Below are 19,983 nucleotides of genomic sequence, written 5' to 3'. Positions count from 1 at the left end.
AGGGTCAGTTTAGAGTCTAGCATGAAGCCTAGACTTCATACTTGTGAGCTCAAGGTTAGTGGTCTATTTTAGGGTTGGCTTTTTCCTGGTCCAGAACATCTTTTGACTTAGGCTGATGTAACAGTTGTCTACTTTCCTTAAGTAGACATTGAAGTTGGCTGTTTCAGCTAGTGCTGAGATTAACTGTCATCTGCATAGGTATAAGTATGTTTAATATCTGATATTTCCAGAGAGGCTATATAGATGTTAATGTGGCTGATAAGATGGTACTTTGTGCCTCTCCACAGGAGTGTGCAGTTTAGAGCTGCTTCCACTGTTACTGATTGGGTACTGTCAGGATATGAAGCAGGGCTGGGTCTACCACTCCTAGGTCACTCAGGCTGGAGATGAGAAGGTTGTGGTCTGAGTACTAGTTTGCTGTGTCATCCAATTCATTTACTAGGCAAATCAGAATAGTTTGTTCTGTGATGTGGCTGGAAGCCAGATTGATAGGTCTCTAGGGCATTAGTAAAGAGCAGAGTGCAACTCATCACCTTTTATAATATCCCTCAGGAAAGGGCAATTAATACAGGGCTTCCCAAACCTGTTCTGGGGACCCCATAGCCAATTGGGCTTTCAGGATAGCCACAATGAGCATGCATAAACTTACATACCATGGAGACTAGGTTTATGCAAATCCTATGCATGCATTGTGGCTAACCTGACTGGCTGCGGGGTCCCCATGACATCTTTGGGGGGGTCTGGATGGCAGGTCAGATTATTTGGGTTTAGTATGGGTCATACTACTAGTAAAAACTTGTAACCTCATTAAAATCATCCATTGTACCTGAAGACTGGAGGATAGCTAATGTAACCCCAATATTTAAAGGCTCCAGGGGCAATTCGGGAAACTACAGACCAGTTAGCCTGAATTCAGTGCCAGGAAAAATAGGGAGTGTTCTAAACATCAAAATCACATATCATAGAAAGACATTGTTTAATGGAACAGTCAGCATGGCTTTACCCAAAGCAAGACTTGCCTCACAAATCTTTTTTAAGGAGTTAATAAACATGTGGATAAAGGTGAACCAGATGTAGTATACTTGGATTTTCAGAAGGCATTTGACAAAGTTCCTCAGAGGCTTCTAGGAAAAGTTGTGTCATGGGATAGGTGGCAATGTCCTTTCGTGGATTACAAACTGGCTAAATGACAGGAAACTGTAGGATTAAATGGACAATTTTCACAGAGTGCCTCAAGGATCTGTATTGGGACCCTTACTTTTCAATATTTATAAATGATCTGGAAAGAAATGTGAGGATCAAATTTGCAGATACAAAATTGTTCAGAGTAGTTAAATCTCAAGCAGATTGTGATTGCAGGAAGACCTTGTGAGACTGGAAAATTGGGCATCTAAATGGCAGACGAAATTTAATGTGGATAAGTGCAAGGTGATGCATATAGGGAAAAATAACCCATGCTATAATTACACGATGTTGGGTTCCATATTAGGTGCTACCACCCAGAAAGAGATCTAGGTGTCATAGTGGATAACACATTGAAATCGTCACTGTGGCAGTCAAAAAAACAAACCATGTTGGGAATTAGAAAGGGAATGGTGAATAAAACAATGTCATAATGCCTCTGTAACTCCATGGTGAGACCACACCTTGAATACTGTGTACAGTTGTGGTTGCTGCATCTCAAGATATAATTGCAATGCAGAAGGGCAACCAAAATAAGGGGAATGGAACAGCTCCCCTATGAGGAAAGACTAGAGGTTAGGACTTTTCAGCTTGGAGAAGACAGCTGAGGGGGGATATGATAGAGGTGTTTAAAATCATGAGGTCTAGAATGGGTAGATGTGAATCAGTTATTTACTTTCAGATAATAGACTAGGGGGCACTCCATGAAGTTAGCATGTAGCACACTTTAAAACTAATCGGAGAAAGTTCTTTTTCACTCAACGCACAAACTCTGGAATTTGTTGCCAGAGTATGTGGTTAGTGCAGTTAGTATAGCTGCACTAACCTTTTTTAAAAGGATTAGATAAGTTCTTGGAGGAGAAGTCCATTACCTGCTATAATTGAGTTGACTTAGAAAATAGCCGTTGCTAGTAATATGGAATACTTAGTTTTTGGTTATTTGCCAGGTTCTTATGGCCTGGATTGGTCACTGTTGGAAGCAGGATGCTGGGCTTGATGGACCCTTGGTCTGACCCAGTATGGCATGTTCTTAGGCCAGGGTGGTCAACTCCAGTCCTCAAAAACCACAAATGGGGCAGGTTTTCAGGGTATCCACACAGAATTGTATGCAAATCTCATGCATATGGTGACAATTCTATGCTAAGGAAGAAGAGAACTTTCATGCTCCAAAGCAAGGTGGAGATCGTAGCAGTGGAATATCCACACTTCAACAGAGCCAACAAGAGCCATATTGTCAAACAATCAAGTTGGATCTTCAAGACTAGGACCCTGTGGATGAGTAATCAAGAGGAGTCCACCAGGAGCTTAGAGATCTTCCTACCATGGTCTCCTGGGACAATCTGGCACCACCAGAAGTCAACCATATGTCTCTTGATCTGCATCATTTTGCTCAACATGGGCCAAAGGGGAAAAGCATAGGCTTGCCTTTTGGCCATTCCTGCATGAGGACATCAATGCCCAAAAAACTAATCTCCTGTCTGGAGAAATATGGAACCTTTGCTTTGTGAGATGTCTCCAATAAGTCTAGAAACAGGAGGCCCCAGTGGCCTATGGAGCTGGAAGGCTTTGTTTGGAGAATTCAGTCTGGATCCTGGAGATGGAAGTCAGCTTACATTCTCTTCCTGCAATGTGAGGCTGTGATCTGAAGATGTACCTCTGCCCATTTCATGAATTGGGCTATTTCCTAGCGTGTAGCAGATGGACTCAAAACAAGTGGGTATAGTGTGCTCGTGCTAGCAGTTGGAGACTGATCTGATGTCAGCATGGGTACATATACCCCCGCAGGAAGTGCAGCCATTCAGTAATTTCAGTCTCCGAAGCAGTTTGGAGCTACCTCACACTCGCTGAGCATGCTCCCAAATTCTACACTACTAAATTCATAGAAGAAACCTACCTGAAGACGAGCCCCGCACTCCTGCGGTGATACCAGTCTGTCCCTCCCCCAGTTGAGTTTCCCGAGGCGATTTCCGTGGTCCCTCGGAGGTAAGTGCCTAGGTCCGGTGGCCGGCTCGCGGCAGGGACCTAGACCCAGAGTGACTGCATGGTACTCCGTACTCGCACTAAATTTCTGCCAAAAGTAGTCTCGGAATTTCATTTATATCAATCCATAACTCTACCTTTTTTCCAGGACCTCATTCACAACCAGATGAATGTGCTCTCTCCATTCCTTGGACTAAGCACACTCACCTTTTATCTAGATTGCACTTCATCGCATAGAAAGTCCACCCAACTAGTTGTCTCTTTAGATAAAACAAAATTGGGTACTCCAGTAGGCAAACTCTATCCACCTGGATAGCAGATTTCATTTTTTTGCTATCACCAAGCAGATATTCCCCTCAAAGAACAAGTGAAGGCACACTCTGTAAGAGCAGTGGCAACATCAGTGCACACCTCTGTTCTGTACCTCTGGCTGACATATGCGAAGCTGTCACATGGAGCTCTCATTACTGCCTAGACAAGGCTGGTAGACAAGATTCCATCTTTAGCCTGTTGGTCCTGCAAAACCTGTTTCCTCTTTAAAACCCTACTTTCTTCCTGTGACCCAGGTAAATGATCGGGCTGCCCAACTAACCAAAACTACCACAGTTGTACCTGTTGCACATTCGGTGGTTTGGCTTCATTATATTCAGGCATCCTGTAGCTTGCTAATCACCCACATGGGAGGACTATCATCCTGCTTGTCCTGTGAGAAAGCAGTTGCTTACCTGTAACAGGTGTTCTCACAGGACAGCAGGATGTTAGTCCTCATGAAATCTGCCCGACACCACAGAGTTGGGTTTGCTTACATTTAATTTCTCACTCTTACTTTATTACAAATGAGACTGAAGGGGGACCCCTGCTGGATGTTGCCCACATGTGAGGACTAACATCCTGCTGTTACAGCTGCTTTATTGCAGTGGTTTGTTTTCTTGATTGTCTAGTTTGTTCAGGGCTGTGTTCTTTCACCCTGACATGATCTTGTGTGGACACTTGCTCTACCTAAAGTTGTCTTGCTTGTGCCTCAAAGCCTTCCTTAATCTCATCAGCTTTTACAGTTTGGATAATCTATCTTCCAGGAATGCTGAGAATCTTAAATATACTGAGACATTTCTGATGCCACTGCTGCTACTCAGCACAGCTCATGGTGTCTTGATGCCATTTTGAGATCAACCTGTCTGCCCTTACTTTGTATGCTCTGGTTTCACACTCTTAACCTACTTTTTAATTGCATGAGTCCATTTGAAGGTAGGCTGTGCCAGAGGATACTAACTTAAGTGCTAGGCAGGTTGTCTTAGGATTATCTGGAGGGGGGTCCATGGAGCTCACACTACCTATGTGTGCTCAGTCAGCTCCCAGAAGTCCTAAATAAGCCTCTTTAATTATACAGAATGCATTGGCAGAGAAATTGACTTGGCAATATTTGAAACCGGTTGTAAACTTGAATAAGTAGTGGAGAATTGTGGGAAAACTGTACTTAGATTCTAGCCACCAGGATGAACTAGTGTATGTTTCTGATATATTTTCATTTTAACTTATGTCAAGATATGTAGAACTGTAAACTGCCTCCTACTTTGGAGAGTACAGGCTATAAACTTTTTTTATTAAATTAAACTTTCTATAATGTGCATGGGGAGTAGGTGAAGTCATATGGACAGACTTGGTTGAGCTGGATGTCTGCCTCTTGTCAGGCACAGGATGTCAGCAAGTATATTTGAGTAGATCATATAGCAGGTTTATCCTTTCATGGATAGTGTTCAGGAGTTCTGTGAGTGGGTGCATTGTCCTGGTTTTGGGGATCTGTGGCTGTTTGGCACATAATGTAGGGCATGCTTGCCTTTTCCTTTGTGGAAATTAATGATGCTGTGAGGTGGGGGGTAGCTTTTTGAATGGTATACTTGGTGGGTTGCAGGAGTCTGGAGGGCAATGCTAGATTGTACAGCAGTAGGTAGCTCTTACCTTTTTAGAGAAGGTGAAGGATTGAGTTAGGTCAGCTGGAATTTCTTAATTGAGCTTTGCATAAAGGAGTGTCTTCTGGCACAAGGTATTCATATAACATGACAGCAGAAAGACCAAATGGCTCATCCAGTCTGCCCAGCAAACTGATTGCCACTCCATGCAGGTTACCTGCAAGCCTTATCTTAGTTTTAATTAAAACCAAGCAACTGTCAAACCCATAAAATGAAATGCTAGCAACTACTCCAATGCATGTTACTCTTCCACACTACTGGCCTGACCTTTGATTTTAGAAAATCACCACAAACTATGCTGCTGGTGGTTCTAAATTCCTTGTGAGGAAAGGTGTAAAACTGCCTGTAAACGTACATGATGAAGGTGTTGCTGTGCTCATGTATATATTTTTATTGTGTTGTAAACCATTTGGTTTCACCATCAGAACAGTTTACAATAATTGTGAAAGGTTATAGGAACATCACAACATGTCTTGCAATTGGATTACAATTTGGGGGTTTGAGTTATTACATACATGTTAAGGTGTAGAATGGGTTAATGAGTAAGTTAGAAAGGAAAGGTGTATAGTCTGGGTGAGTTATACAGTTATGTTGGTAATAGTACATTTATGTGCTGATCCAGAACAGTTCCAGGAAAAGTAATCTGGGCAAGCTTCACTTCCCTTGCAGGATGGTTTGTAGGCTCTAATTCAAAAGAGCTATTTTCATTTATTGATCATTTTGTATTAAGTGATTAAGCAATTTACAATAACACTCATTTGCATATTGATTTTTTGTTATAACATGTTAAAACAAAAAACATAGACAAGGTTGCAAGCTGCAAAAATCAAATGGAAGCCAAAAATAGGAAGTCTAGGAGACAGCCATCAAGGAAAGGCTTCAATAAACTAAGATAGTCATGCAAATTTTATAATGGATTTTGTTCAATCGGTAACCACTTTAAAGAACAGGAGAGATGTTAATGATTACAGGTACCAAATGATCTGGCAGTAGAACCATATGGTTCTTGCCCCCCATGCCAGGTATAAGGCTTGAAATTTAGTACAATGGCCAGTCATTTGCTATACTAAATCACAATATAAGTGTCTGGGAAGAACACAAGGTCAGTAAAGAACACTGAACACCTTGTGATTCCTTCTTCCCCATGTCACAATCTTACAAGGCTTATACACTTTTTCTAGTTACCTTTGCCAAGTATTGATCATTTCTAAATGCATCACTCTGGCCTAGCTTCCTTTTCGTAGACCACCTGCACCCCAACATCAGTTCTTACTTTCGGGTCCAACTTTCCATTCTATTTTCTCCCCACAGTACTCTGTAGGAAGACATCTCTTATCAGTCTGTATTCTCCTTTGTAGTTCTCATAAGCTCACACATGCATCCTGTGAGATGTCCTTCGTTTCTTGAATTCTTAGGCCCACATCCTGCAGTTGTAATTAACTGTTTTCCGCACAGGCATAGCCAGACCTAGTACAGCAGTCAGAATTATACAGAACTATTAAATCACACTGTAAATCAAGCAAAATGGCCTCCCTGTCAACAAAATAAACTAGTTTCTAGCTCTTACTCTTCCACCATTACTACTGGCTTTCATCCAAGGATGCAGCTGCTGTGACAATTACCTTGTTTTGATGTTGTACTCTATTCCCCTCTTACACTGCTGAAACATAGTGATCATGAGAATTGAGGGCAGATTACTGGAAAAAGTAACGCTGGGTTCAAACTTAAGAGCTGGAGCAGCACTGATTAGCTGTGCACTGGAGCTTGAATGGCTGCAGCTGAGCTGCAAACAGAATGGAGCAGGGTTCAAGAGCTTGGAGCTGGATCTGCTCTCTGCTACCTTTTTTAAATGCAGAAGGTAACAATTCAGTATAATTCATTTCATAAGCTGCAATGTGGCTTCATTTTTACTATATTGGATTACTTTTATCATAAGAACATAAGAAAATGCCATACTGGGTCAGACCAAGGATCCATCAAGCCCAGCATCCTGTTTCCAACAGTGGCCAATCCAGGCCATAAGAACCTGGCAAGTACCCAAAAACTAAGTCCATTCCATGTAACCATTGCTAATGGCAGTGGCTATTCTCTAAGTGAACTTAATAGCAGGTAATGGACTTCTCCTCCAAGAACTTATCCAATCCTTTTTTAAACACAGCTATACTAACTGCACTAACCACATTCGCTGGCAACAAATTCCAGAGCTTAATTGTGCGTTGAGTAAAAAAGAACTTTCTCAGATTAGTTTTAAATGCGCCCCATTTTTCTTGGAGCTTTATATATGCTCATTTTTTTAATTCCTATGTATGGGGCTTGGGAAGAGGTCAAGTGACAGGTTGGGGGGGGGGGGGGTTTGAGGGATAAGGGTAAACACCAGAGGCAAAAGGTTTGTTACTTTTGTCAAGAGTAGACACTACTTGGTGGAATCTGACCTGTCATCTCTAATTTGACTCTATGGCTGAGGAATAGGAACAGCAAAAACAAGTTATACAGATGCTAGCTGTCAAAGCTTTCATAACCGGATAAAGCAGAGTGTAAACTCTGCCATGAAGACTAAAGTCTTTCAGTAAGAAATCTGGGAAAACATCACTCAAGTTCAGCTGAGGTTTGTTCCTTTAGTATTTGTGACTATCACTTTTCCCATCCCTGTTGATTATGCCATAGTTGCTGATTTGTTGGATGCATTTAATTTGGATTTAATAACTTTCACTGAAGTGCATAGTCTTGGAATAGTTATCCAGTAACATCAGTTAGAAAATAAGCTTGGTACCATGACTTTTCCCTATGGTTCCAGAGTTGGACCTGGTAAAAGCAGTTGAGCTGGTGCAGTAGCTTGGAGCTGTGCTGTAGCAGGGGCCTCCTGAAGCTGAGGGTCTCTTGGCTTCAGAGCCACATGAGCTGGCAGACCCAGAGCATTTGCTACCCCCTAAGCACAATCAATAACGGTAGCATACTGCTTAGCTTTGCTAATCAAGAGTAACAATGCCATCCATCCCATTCAAATCCTGCAGAACACCACAGCCCGGATATTGACCAACTTACGTAAACATGACCATATTACCCCTGTTCTAAAAGATTTACATTGGCTTCCAATAGCTTCCCGCATACAATATAAGGCGCTCTCTCTAATCCATAAGGCCTTATACAACCCTGAAATGAATTGGTTTAACGATTCCTTCCATTTACACCAGTCTATTAAGCCTACCAGACATGCACACCTTGCAACCATGCCTATCCCTTCTCCTAAACTCTACAAACTTACTTCCACGAGAGCCCGTGCATTATCTATAGCCGGGCCGACCCTCTGGAATACAATGCCAGTTGACTTACGGCAAGAGGAATGCCTCAAATCTTTCAAGCGGAAGCTTAAGACCTGGCTCTTTGCTAAAGCATACACCTAATTTTTCACTCTTCCTATCCATTATATCCACCTTCCACTCTCCCCTCTACTTTCCCCTTCACTGTCCCTCTCTCCCTCTCTCCCCTCCCTCTTTCCCCCTCCTACCTCTTTCCCCGCTCCTCCCTCCTTCTCAGCTCTCCTCTCTCCTCCTCCCCCTTCTCCCTCACTGTCCCTCTCTCCCTCACTGTCCCTCTCTCCCTCACTGTCCCTCTCTCCCTCACTGTCCCTCTCTCCCTCTCTCCCCTCCCTCTTTCCCCCTCCTACCTCTTTCCCCGCTCCTCCCTCCTTCTCAGCTCTCCTCTCTCCTCCTCCCTCCTTCTCAGCTCTCCTCTCTCCTCCTCCCCTTTCTCCCTCACTAGCCTGCCTGCACTTCTTAGTCTTTTTCCATTGTACATATGTATATATTTGCAAACGTTGCTATAATATAATTTAATGCAAACTTTCCCATGTTATCTCCCACCCCCTTTTAATACCTTGTTCGCATGTTTTAATCGTTCAATGTAAAGCGCCATGCCTAGCGCCAGTTTATGTTACAATGTGAACCGATATGATATCCTGGATGAATGTCGGTATATAAAAATTTTTAAATAAATAAATAACAAATTGTATCTAACTTAATCTGCACTACCTTCAGTCACTAGATGGCAGCATTTTATCTTCTAATACCATTCTTAGATTAAAGCTGGAAACTGCTTATGCAGTGTATCAATCCAAGCAACAAATGGTGTAAATCTGTGCACTACCTGTGTGGGCTGCAGGCTTTTCACTGGCATAGGAACATATTGATGTGCACAGCCATGATGGCTTATCTGTAGCCTTGTCCTCCAAGGCTGATAGGACAATCTTGAGGGAGAATGATATTCAATAGGGAAGAAGATCACTAATAAATTCTGCATCTAAATGGACCTGCTCTAAAAACTACACAATGCTTTGACATTTTGGTGGTCAAACTTGTACACGGAGCCATCTTCATGCTGTCTTTCCTGTTTTATAGGGTTATCAAGTTAAGGACACTGGAAGTTTGTGTACTTAACAAGTTTTTAGCTTTGTCCATAGAAATGATTCTGATCTTGGATAATGCCTGGGAACTTCTATTTTCACCTAAGTCAAACACTAGCTGTAGTGGGAAAAACCTCCAGAGAATGCTCATATGCCAGCAAAGGTGATCTTCATATGACTTGATAACCTTAAATGCCAGGTCACTGAGTGGGCAAACTTCATTTTAAGTGCATTTAAAGTCTCAAGTCATATGGATGATTACCTTTTGCTGGCATATTAGACTCTGGAGGGGCTTTTGCTAAAGCTATCTTCAACCACTAATGTCGGGTAGTAAATGCTCGCACCTGAACAAGAGCCTAGAAAGTTTAAAGCAGAAGTTCCAATTCAAATAGTCCAATGTCCAGTCAGTTTCTATATTTCCTGATAAGTTGAGCCCTGTTACAAGAAAAGGCACTTGCTGTCAAAACAGTACTGAAAGCAGGGAACAAAACTTAACTTTTGACCTGTACAAATGATCAGTTTTTTGCTTTAGGTCCATACTAGTTCAGAGACAAGTCTAGTGGAGAGTAACTTAATGGTAAGAGCTGTGGACTGAGAACCAGGGATGCCAGGGTTTTAATCCCACTCTTGTGACCTCAGTCAGGCAAGTCATGCCCTCCATTACCTCAGGTACAAACTTACATTATAAGCCTTTTGGGTCAAGGAAATGCCTACCCTACCTGAATATAGGAATGAGCATTTGCAAGAAAGACACAACCTCCTGTTTGGGTCATCTTCAGAACAGAATTTAAATTTTTCAGCTGAAAATTCAAATTTTGTTCAGCCTTGAAAATTGGGGAGAAGTAACCTCTTACCTAGGCTTAGACCATGACCCAACATTGGCATGAGCTGTGGCCCCTATGTGGTGCCAGGGTCACTGCCTAGGCTCTAAAATGGTTGGAAACTTACCAGCCCAGGCCTAACACTTGGACCTCCACCTAGGCCTGATGCCTGGGTCTCGGCCCAGACACTGATGTAATCTTTCAATGACTGTCTTGAAATCATGGCCTCTACTTGGAAGGTGCCAGCATCTCCTGAGCAGACTCATTTAAAGTATGAGGATAGGACAAGACTACCTCAGAAACCTGGGCCACGGCCCAGTCATGGACCTAATCTCCAGTCAGGAACATGGGGTGAAGCCCTCACCCCTGCATTGGGACCAGGCCTTCAATCCTGGGCCTTGTTGGTGACCTGCCTAGACCCAGACCCATGCAAGGCCAAGCCTTCAGCCTGGGTCTAGTCCTTGTCAGATCTCTTGCCCCCCGACCAGGTAAGTGGAGGCTGGGGAGGATCCTGACATTTTTCAGATGAGGGATGGGTGGTGGACAGGGGGGTTCAGGAGGCCCCTCTTCCAAAAATTTTTAAACAAGAGAATTCATGGGGGAACTCTCCCAAAAACAAAAATTCCCACTCCTACCTGAATGAAGTCACCTTGAGCTCTGGCTTAGAAAAGAATCATAAAAATCCAAGGAAATTAGAAAGTGAACAGTACTGTATTAGAGGGTGGGAGAGAAGCTACAGTTTGCATCTTATGAAGGTGAAATGAGTAACTCTAGCTAATCTATTCTGAACTGGTTCAGTTTTACACTAAGTTGTATTCTCATTCTATTAGTACTGATTTTTATATGCTTTGGCCTACTTGCAGGAAGCAGTGGAAAAATATGATGAAGTGGTACACAATCTGGAATTTGCCAAGGAACTTCAGAAAACATTTTCTGCACTCGGCCAAGAAGTAAGGTTTTTGGTTGGTTTTGTACTACTATTAAAATGCAAAAATACAGGTGAATGGAAATGTTTGACCTCATTTGTTCCTTCTAAAAATGTTGTGTATTAAGCTATGGCAACTTTCCTTCGGTTTGTAGCTGGTCTCATTGTGCTTTTAAAGTTCATTTACTTATCTATTTAAAGCATATACAGAGCTAAATGTCTGAAGGTAAGAGCATCTTTGCCCATAGTCCTGGCAACCTAGTGAAGTGGGTTTTAAGCCAAACTAGGTTCAATGGGATAATGACAAATTAAAGTATGAAGCCTTGGAATAGGAAGGTAGTCCTGTATTAGGTGGATAAACTAAGTCTACTAAGCTAGTGGATCAAAACTTGAACAAATAGGCAACAAGGGGACTGCTCAGGTAGAGGTAGGAGGGATTGCATTTCTTAGGAAATGATGTAGAAAAACTTGGAAAGTCAGACTACAAGCATCTACACAATCTGATTATAGAAGCCATTGTGGTGGCAACTGAAATCATAGTTTACTGATGAGGCCTAGGAAGTAAAATATACCAGGATATAATCTCTTTAGAAAAGTCAAGTAGCTACCATATTTTTCACTCCATAAGATCTGACCAAAGATGCACCTAGGATTCAGAGGGGGAAAATTAAGTGTGCTAAACCGGCTCTTCCCAGGTGTCTGCATCTTATGGAGCAAATTAAGGGAGTGCATAAAAGTTGTCCCCATTTTGTTTTCAGGTCTGGGGAGGGCCATTTTGGTCCACTCCCCCAGATCAAAAAACTTTTATTTCTGTGGGGAAAAATACCCATCCCAACCCTTTAAATTTAACTACAACCCCTCTCCCCAAGACCTGCCAAAAGTCCCTGGTGGTCTAGCAGGGGTCCAGGAGTGATCTGCACTTCGGCTGTCGGCTGCCAGTAATCAAAATGGCACAGATGGCCCTTTGCCCTTACTATGTCTCAGGGGCTACCAGTGCTATTGGTCAGCCCCTGTGACATAGTAAGGGCAAAGGGCTGTTGGCACCATTTTGATTCTGGCAGCAGACGGCCCAAGTGCAGGAGATCACTCCCAGACCACCAGGGACTTTTGGCAGGTTTTGGGGGGGTCAGGAGGGTAGGGGGTTGTAGTTTTTTTTTTTTTTTTTTTTTTTTTGTTTGCTCCATAAGACAGACATTTCCCCCCACTTCTGGGGGGAAAAATACAGTACTTCGGAGATACTGCATAATCAGCATCTGAGGTGAATTATCTTAAACCTAAGGGTGCTAATTTATATAATCTGAAAGATGCTTACAGAGGGCAAATGCAGATAATGGATTGGATAGTACTAGCTTCAGGGTCAACTAAATATTAATCTTTGGAAGAGATGGCTTTTTTCCAAGCAACTAGTTGAACCCTCCTGTGATGGGCTTACATTGGATCTGATACACAGGCTTACTGAGCCAGGGTAGCTAGGTACTAGTTTGATTCCCACCCACCCTCATTTTTTAATATAGATTTCACTCACTAGGAGGAAAGACTTCAAAATAAGTTGGTCATCAGCAATGCTTTCCATTCCACACACGACCCCAGAGGTAGGTTGAGCTCCAGTGTCTCAATACATGGATGCAAAGGTGCAGGGAAGAGGGGTTTAGGTTTCTTAAATTGAGGAATATTCTGGGGAGGGAGCCTATTCAGCTCTTAACCAGAGTGGACCCAGGCTGCTGGCACTCCTTTAAAAAGGAAAGCAGTAATTAAACTAAATGGGGGAAGGAGACAGTCACTCAAGCACATAGTTTGGAATGATGTATCTTTGAAGGATACTAACTAAACAGAAGTTGGGGCATCCTGATAAAGGCTGCAATAAATGCTGAAGTAGCCCAGGTACCACCTTAGAGCAGAGATTCCTAGTTACCCCAACAACTGATAAGCAGATTAATACAAACATATTTTGAAGTGTCTATATATAAATGCTAGAACTAAAGATAGTGTAGCGCTGAATGAAGAGGTTGTCATCTCAGACCTGGTGGAAAGAGGATAACAATGGAACAGATTCAAGGGATAAATATTAACTAGGGGACTCTTCAATTAACTATTCCTGCTAACAAATTTAGGCTGCAGTGTTTATGGGAGGGTCTTTTTTTCTTTTTTTTTTATTGGACCAAGGTAGTGTAATGCCCTCAACAGATCTGTACTCAATGTGATAGAGGTTTATGAGGAGATTGAAAGCTGCTTTTTCTAAAAGCATATGCATAATGCACCAAAACAGCCAATGTGTTTATAGTCTATTTTGCTATATTGTAATGTACATTGAACATCCAAGTATGGAAGTTGTGGAATATATTTGATTACATAAAATATTGCAATAGGATGGATCAAATTAGAGGTGGTGCTATGTTAGAGGGCAGAGACAAACTGATAACTTCTGCAAGAAACACAATGCATTGTAAAATCTCCATGGACAGAAATTCAGTGTGTAATTAGAATAGCAGTGGATGTACCACATGGCCATAATGAAATGCTAACAAATTAGGGAAGCTAACAATTAACAGTAATGAGTGACTTGTTATCCCATATTGACTGGGTAAATGTCACATCAGGACATGCTAATGAGCAAGTTTCTAGATGAAATCAATGACTGCTTCATGGAGCACCTAATACAAGAACAGATAGGGATACATTAGACCTAATCCATATTAAAAAGCATGAGGCTATCTGGCAATAATATAAAATTTGACTTAACTGGAGGGGAGGGCACTAAAATCTATTGCAATAGCATTTTTCCCTTTCAAAAGGGAGATAATGAAAATGAGGGGAATAGGAAAAAACTGAAAGGAGCAATTGCAAAGGTTTACATTGGTTATGGATATTTAAAAATACCACCATGGAAGCCCAGACCAGATGTATTCCACACATTAACAGTGGAAGGAAGGGGAATCAATGATGAGGCTATTCTAGCCAGAAGAACCTTTAAAAAAATAAAAATAAAAATAAAAAAATTCTCAATGAAGATGAAAAATGGCACAAGCACTAGTAGATGCAAAACATTGACCAGGAAGGCAAAGTTAAACTATTTATACAATTTTTGTATACTGTTGTACAGTAAATTCCATCACTACAGTTCACAGAATAAACAAGATCAAGAGGTAACAGGCACTAAGGGAAGACAAGACCATAACATTAATTCTTTGCTTTGGTCTTTACTGAAAAATAAGGCAGATACCCATGTTTAAAGATGATTCAGAAGAGCTAATGCAAATCTGTGTACCTGGAAGATGTAACAGGGCAAATTGATAAACTAAAGAATAAATCATATGGACCAAATGGTATACATCCCAGAGTACTGCAAAATGAAATTGCAGACCTATTAGTAATCTATAAACTATTAATCAGTTACAGTACCTGAAGATTTGGAGGGTGGCCAATATAGTGTTAGCTTTTAAAAAGGGTTTCAGTAGTGATCCAGGAAATTGAACCTGATTTCTATGCTGGGGAAAAATAGTAAACTGTTCCAAACAAAATTGAGCATAGTTATAGTTTAATGGGATAAAGCCAACATGAATTTAGCCAAGGTAAGTCTTACCACACCAAGCTTTCATTTTTTTAAGGCATGGGTAGAAGAGTTGGCTGATTTGTGTTTTCAGAAAACTGACAAAATACCTCAGTCTTGAATTCCTCATGGGATAGGCAGTGTTGTGGATTGAACTGAGAAAAAAAATAGGGTTAAATGGTCACATTTCTCAATGGAGAAAGGTAAGTACTGGCATGTCCTAGGGATCTGTACTAGGATTACTGCTTCATAACAAATGATGTAGAGATGGGAACAAGTGAGTCTACTAAATTTATTGATAGTTAAATCACAGGAGGACCTTGTGCAAGGGCATCCAAATGGCAGATGACATTTAAAGTGGATAAGTGTGAAGTGATGCACAGGAAGAGGAACCTAAATTGGTTACACAATGCAAGACTTCATATTGGGAGTTATCACCCAGGAAAAGGATCTGAGTCATGGATAACATTGAAAATCCTCTGCTCAGTGTGCAGCAGTGACTAAAATCAAATAGAATGTTTTATTCTCCATTCCTTTAATTCATAGCAATCATGCCTCAACTGTACCTAGAGCAGTGATTCCCAACCTTTTTTTCTCATGGCAAACCCAGCACACTTTATTGTGGCATACCATGTCCACAATCATCCCTTCCCAGTAACCCCGCATCTGGCATCGCATCCCTCTCCTTCTACCCCTTGCTATCATTCTCATTTTCCTTTTCCCCTACCATTGGCAACATCACCTCTTCCTTCAACCCCCAGCATTACCTTATCCTCCCTTCATCCCTTCCCCCCACCACTGGCACACACCTATTCACCACCTCTTCCCTTTCTCCTGACATCACTAGCTTGTTTCTGCCCAACCCTCTCACCCAGGAATTTTTACTTTCCTTGTCTCTCCCCTAGCATTATCACCTTCCTTGTCCAGCCACCCAGCCCCTCTAGTCCTTATTCCCTCTTCTCCACCCCTGCTGTCATTTTCCCCATGCCCTATGGCTTACTCATCTTTCATTCCCCCCCCCCACCATCACAAGTCTGAGCAGCAGACTATATCAAGTCTTGCAGAGGCAAGCTGTTTCCTCATCTGCCAGCTTGCCTCTGCAGTTGACAGTACAAGGCCAGTGTATCTTGCAAGCAAGAGCTAACAAAGGGAAGCAGCAGCAGGTAGACATTACTGACACCCTCTGGCAGGAAGACATCCTACAGGCCATGAAAGAAAAACAAGACACTAGGAATCTTGTCTTTAGACCTGGATCTTGCAGCACACCTGTAGGTTGTCGGGGCACACTGGTTGGGAAACACTGACCCTAGAGCACTGTGTGCAATTCTGGTTAATATATCTGAAGATATAGTGAAATTAAAGGTACAGAAAAGGGCAAACAATGATGGGATAGGCTAATGTTAGGGCTCTTGAGTTAGATTGCTGAGAGGAGGTATGATCTACAAACTGAGTAGAACAGGTAAATGGAAATCTGCACTCTGTTCTAGGCCAAGCAGGATGATCCTCACATGGGTGACATCAGATGGAGCCTGGCAAAAAACTTGTCAGTTTCTAGAAACTTTGACACACTGAACATACCACTATCCATGTCCAAACAGGGTCCCTCTTCAGTCTCCTTTTTCACAAAGCTGTCTTGCGGTTGTGGAACTCTGCTCTTTTCTATATTTTCAAGTACTTTCCAGTCAGTTCCAACCTTTTCCTGCACCAGCATCCCTCTTCCTACCAGCTAGTCAGTAGGATGGCATGGTAAGTCTTTTCTTTGCAGTCTGTTACCATGCATATCACCCTCTGTTGGCTGGACAGACCACTCAGGTATGTTTGGTAGCTGGGTTTTGGCAGTGCCCCAGTGTCTAGACTGTCATTACATCTGCATGAGGTTTGTGTCCTCTGCCTGGGGGTATTGCATGATGTCCAGGAGTGTTTTTGTGATGACTCCCAAAGGCTATTGCACCCAGTTGGACAGATGGAAAAACTTTGGACATCCATTCCAAGAGGATGTGGGGGGACTGAACAGTCCTCACTGTCCATTCCTCCTCCTGAGTCCCTTTATAGGGGGCTAGGGATCAACTGTCGTCAGTGTCCACACTCCAGGATGTTGAGTCTGACACATCACCAAAAATACCTGAGTGGTCTGTCCAGCAGACCTGTCTCACTCCTGGCCTGTGGCAGCAGCTCATTTAATCAGATAGCAGCCCACTCATTTTCTCCCTAGTTAAACTTTCTTGTATGCTTTCTGGAGGACCCACTGGGGGGTCCATGGAGCCAGGTTTGGAATAACTGATCTAAGGTAAAACGTATATTGTATGCACTGCTGTGGTACCAACCAAAAAACTGTGCAAAAAAAACCTTGGATCTCATAGTATAGGCCTATTATAATGTGTGGATGTGGGCTTGGCCTTAGAGCCATAAGTAAGCAATCATTACAGTAGCAAACTTTTAATACCAAAACAGTACTCAGTGAGTATATTACCCTGTTCTCTAAAACACCCATATACCAAGACAGGCTGCTTCAGTTCCCTATAAACTACATACCATCAGACCTCAGTTAACACATGCAGAACACTCATACAGAATAAACCATATAATGTAAATTTAAATGTGCAGGCAAACTGGAAAATTCAAGCCAGACCATTGTACTGCATAATGGGAAAATCACAATTCCTCAATCTAAGTCTGAAACTACTTCAAAATGGCTGAGTAGAACATCCCCACAATACTTAAATATATAAACTTACTAGAACACAATTTCAAAACAGCAGACAGATAAAATAACAGCTAATTAAAGCTAAGAATGAAGATCCTGCCTACCTGGGGAATTTTGATTTCAGTCACTCTGAGATTGAGGTGAGCACATATAAACCTAAATTTTCACTTCAGGATGGGCTCTGCCAGTGTCTCTACTCTATTCAGTTGCAGTTTGCATGCCCAGTAATACTGGGCCTGAATCCAGTCCACCTTGGGACCTACCCCCAGGCTGCTCATTTTCTTTTTGAATCTCCTATGAGGACAGTGTCAGAAGTGTTGCTGAAATCCAAGTAAGGAATACTTTTGGCAAATTCAAAGCATCACTTCCCCATAATAGTTCAACCAAATAAATAGGAACGAGTTCCACAAACAATACATCTATTTTCACTCATCCTTACTCTTGTATTCTTTGATAGATAATTCTGTGCTGATTTATCACAAACTTATTCAGTGTATTTTACTAACTCCTATTAAATACAATTTTCATTTCATAGAAATATAAACAAATCTCACAAGTAACTCATTTAAAACATGAATTAAAACCCACACATTCAATCACTCATTCAGACACAAATTATCCAAACATACAACCCACTTCCACATTCAACCAATATACATATAATAGTGCTATTTAAGCTTAATCAGAACACATTTATTTTCCTTTGCTTTCAAGGCAAATTAAATCCTCCTGTTCAAAAGAGGATAGCTTTTATCAAGACTATATCCATATAACCCTTCCAAATGCAAACTGCCAACATGGAGTTGTGATCTCAGCTACTTTTTTTCCCAATATAAAGCTCCAGATTTTCATCCACCCAAGTTTCACCTCACAGCTGAGGCTGTTTTTAGGGGTACTTTAACATTTATATATTTTATATATAAAATCATTCATGAACAAAAATGCTGAGCTAAGTAAATCCTACCCATAGACCTCCCCAAAGGGAAGATTTCAATTAAGAATGAACAAATGGATTTATCAACTTGATTCAGTAATGCCGAAAGGTCTAAATCACAAGGAGTAAGGAGGCTTTCTGTGAAGTATTAGCTTGTTTCCTCTTCAGATCATAAGATTGTTGTAGGATTCAGCTTTAATAGTAATTCTTTGGTAGTATCTTGTCCAGCTCACTTATTTGGATATTTCCTTGTAAGGATATGTAGGGTTAAGTTTGGCTGTTTATGGGATTGGAAATGATGGCATGTTGAAGGAGTTTAAATACATGGCTTTGCATTGCCATGAGCAGCAGAAGTTCTGCTATGTTGCAGATTAGATTTGAATTTGGTAAAGTTTTCTAGCAGTTGGCTGTCTTGCTGTTTGGCACAATGATTCCTCCCAAAACAAATGGCAAGCTCCTTGGTGTGGTAAGATTTAGTTCAGCATATTCATGAAGGGTTTTAATATTTTATATATAACCACTGAAGCAGCCTCAGCTGTGAGGTGAAACTTGGGCCCTTGTTGATAAAATTGGAAGGATAAAAAATCTGGAGATTCACATGGGGGCGGAGAAGTAGATGAGCAGGATCTATATGGCAGTCTTAAATTGAATGGGAGAACCCATTGCAGTGCAAATGGCAGTCCTATTGAATGGGAGAACGCTTGTTTTGAAAGTGGAGGAAAGATTTGATATTTCCTAGCATGTAGCCAGATGGACTCAGAACAAGTGGGTATAGTGTGCTCGTGCTAGCAGTTGGAGATGGATCTGACGTCAGCATAGGTACATATACCCCCACAGGAAGTGAAGCAACTCAGTAATTTCCGTCTCCAAAGCAGTTTGGAGTGCTTGCACGCTCGCTGAGCGTGTTTTCCAATACTACTTTCTACTTTCTACTTTCCAAAATGTCTCAGACTAGCCCCGCACTCCTGCGGTGATACCCTCGGGTCCCTCCCCAGTCGAGTTTCCAGAGGTGATTTCCGTGGTCCCTTGGGGGTAAGAGCCTCGGTCCGGTGGCCGCTTCGCAGCAGGGATCTAGCCCCCGAGCAAGAAGGGCTCTGGCTGAGGCACCTCTGTCCCGGCGTGGACTTGGCCCCGAGCGAGACGAGTTCGGTGGCTTAGAGGCAGCAGGTGCACTTCCTCGAGCACGGCGGGGAAGATATTTCCCCTCTTCCCCCCCCCCCCCCCCCCCCTGCAGCCGGAGACCGCCCGGGTTACAGCCGGGAAGCAGAGGATCAGGTAAGGCGTCATCTCTTCCTTTTGGTCTCCGAGGTACGAGGATCGGCGGCGTTGCCTGCATGCGGCACGCCGTGGAGGTCACCATTTTGTCTGCCTTGTTCAGGTATTGAGCGCACACGGATAGGCGCCTGTGGATACACACAACGCAGCATATATTGCTAAGCGTTTGTTATTGAGCGCATAAGCGCCAGCGCCCTGCTTTCGCAAGACGCAATGGAACACTTAAACGCCCTGGCGTCTCCAGAGGTG

The 19,983-nt window shown here is 42.3% G+C and overlaps 1 protein-coding gene across 5 annotated transcripts in view; it reads left to right on the top strand.

The window, feature by feature from the left end:
• CAPRIN2 (caprin family member 2) overlaps nucleotides 1–19,983 on the top strand; it is a 263,440-nt gene that overhangs the window by 42,373 nt on the left and 201,084 nt on the right. For all 5 annotated transcript variants that reach the window (XM_029600006.1, XM_029600005.1, XM_029600004.1 and 2 more), the window contains exon 4: nucleotides 11,213–11,299. In XM_029600006.1, the coding sequence (XP_029455866.1) occupies nucleotides 11,213–11,299 (87 nt within the window). The remainder of the gene's footprint in view (nucleotides 1–11,212; nucleotides 11,300–19,983) is intronic.

Source organism: Rhinatrema bivittatum, chromosome 4 (assembly GCF_901001135.1).
Source record: "Rhinatrema bivittatum chromosome 4, aRhiBiv1.1, whole genome shotgun sequence".
NCBI classification, from domain to species: domain Eukaryota; kingdom Metazoa; phylum Chordata; class Amphibia; order Gymnophiona; family Rhinatrematidae; genus Rhinatrema; species Rhinatrema bivittatum.
This window is presented reverse-complemented; position numbering and strand designations above follow the sequence as displayed.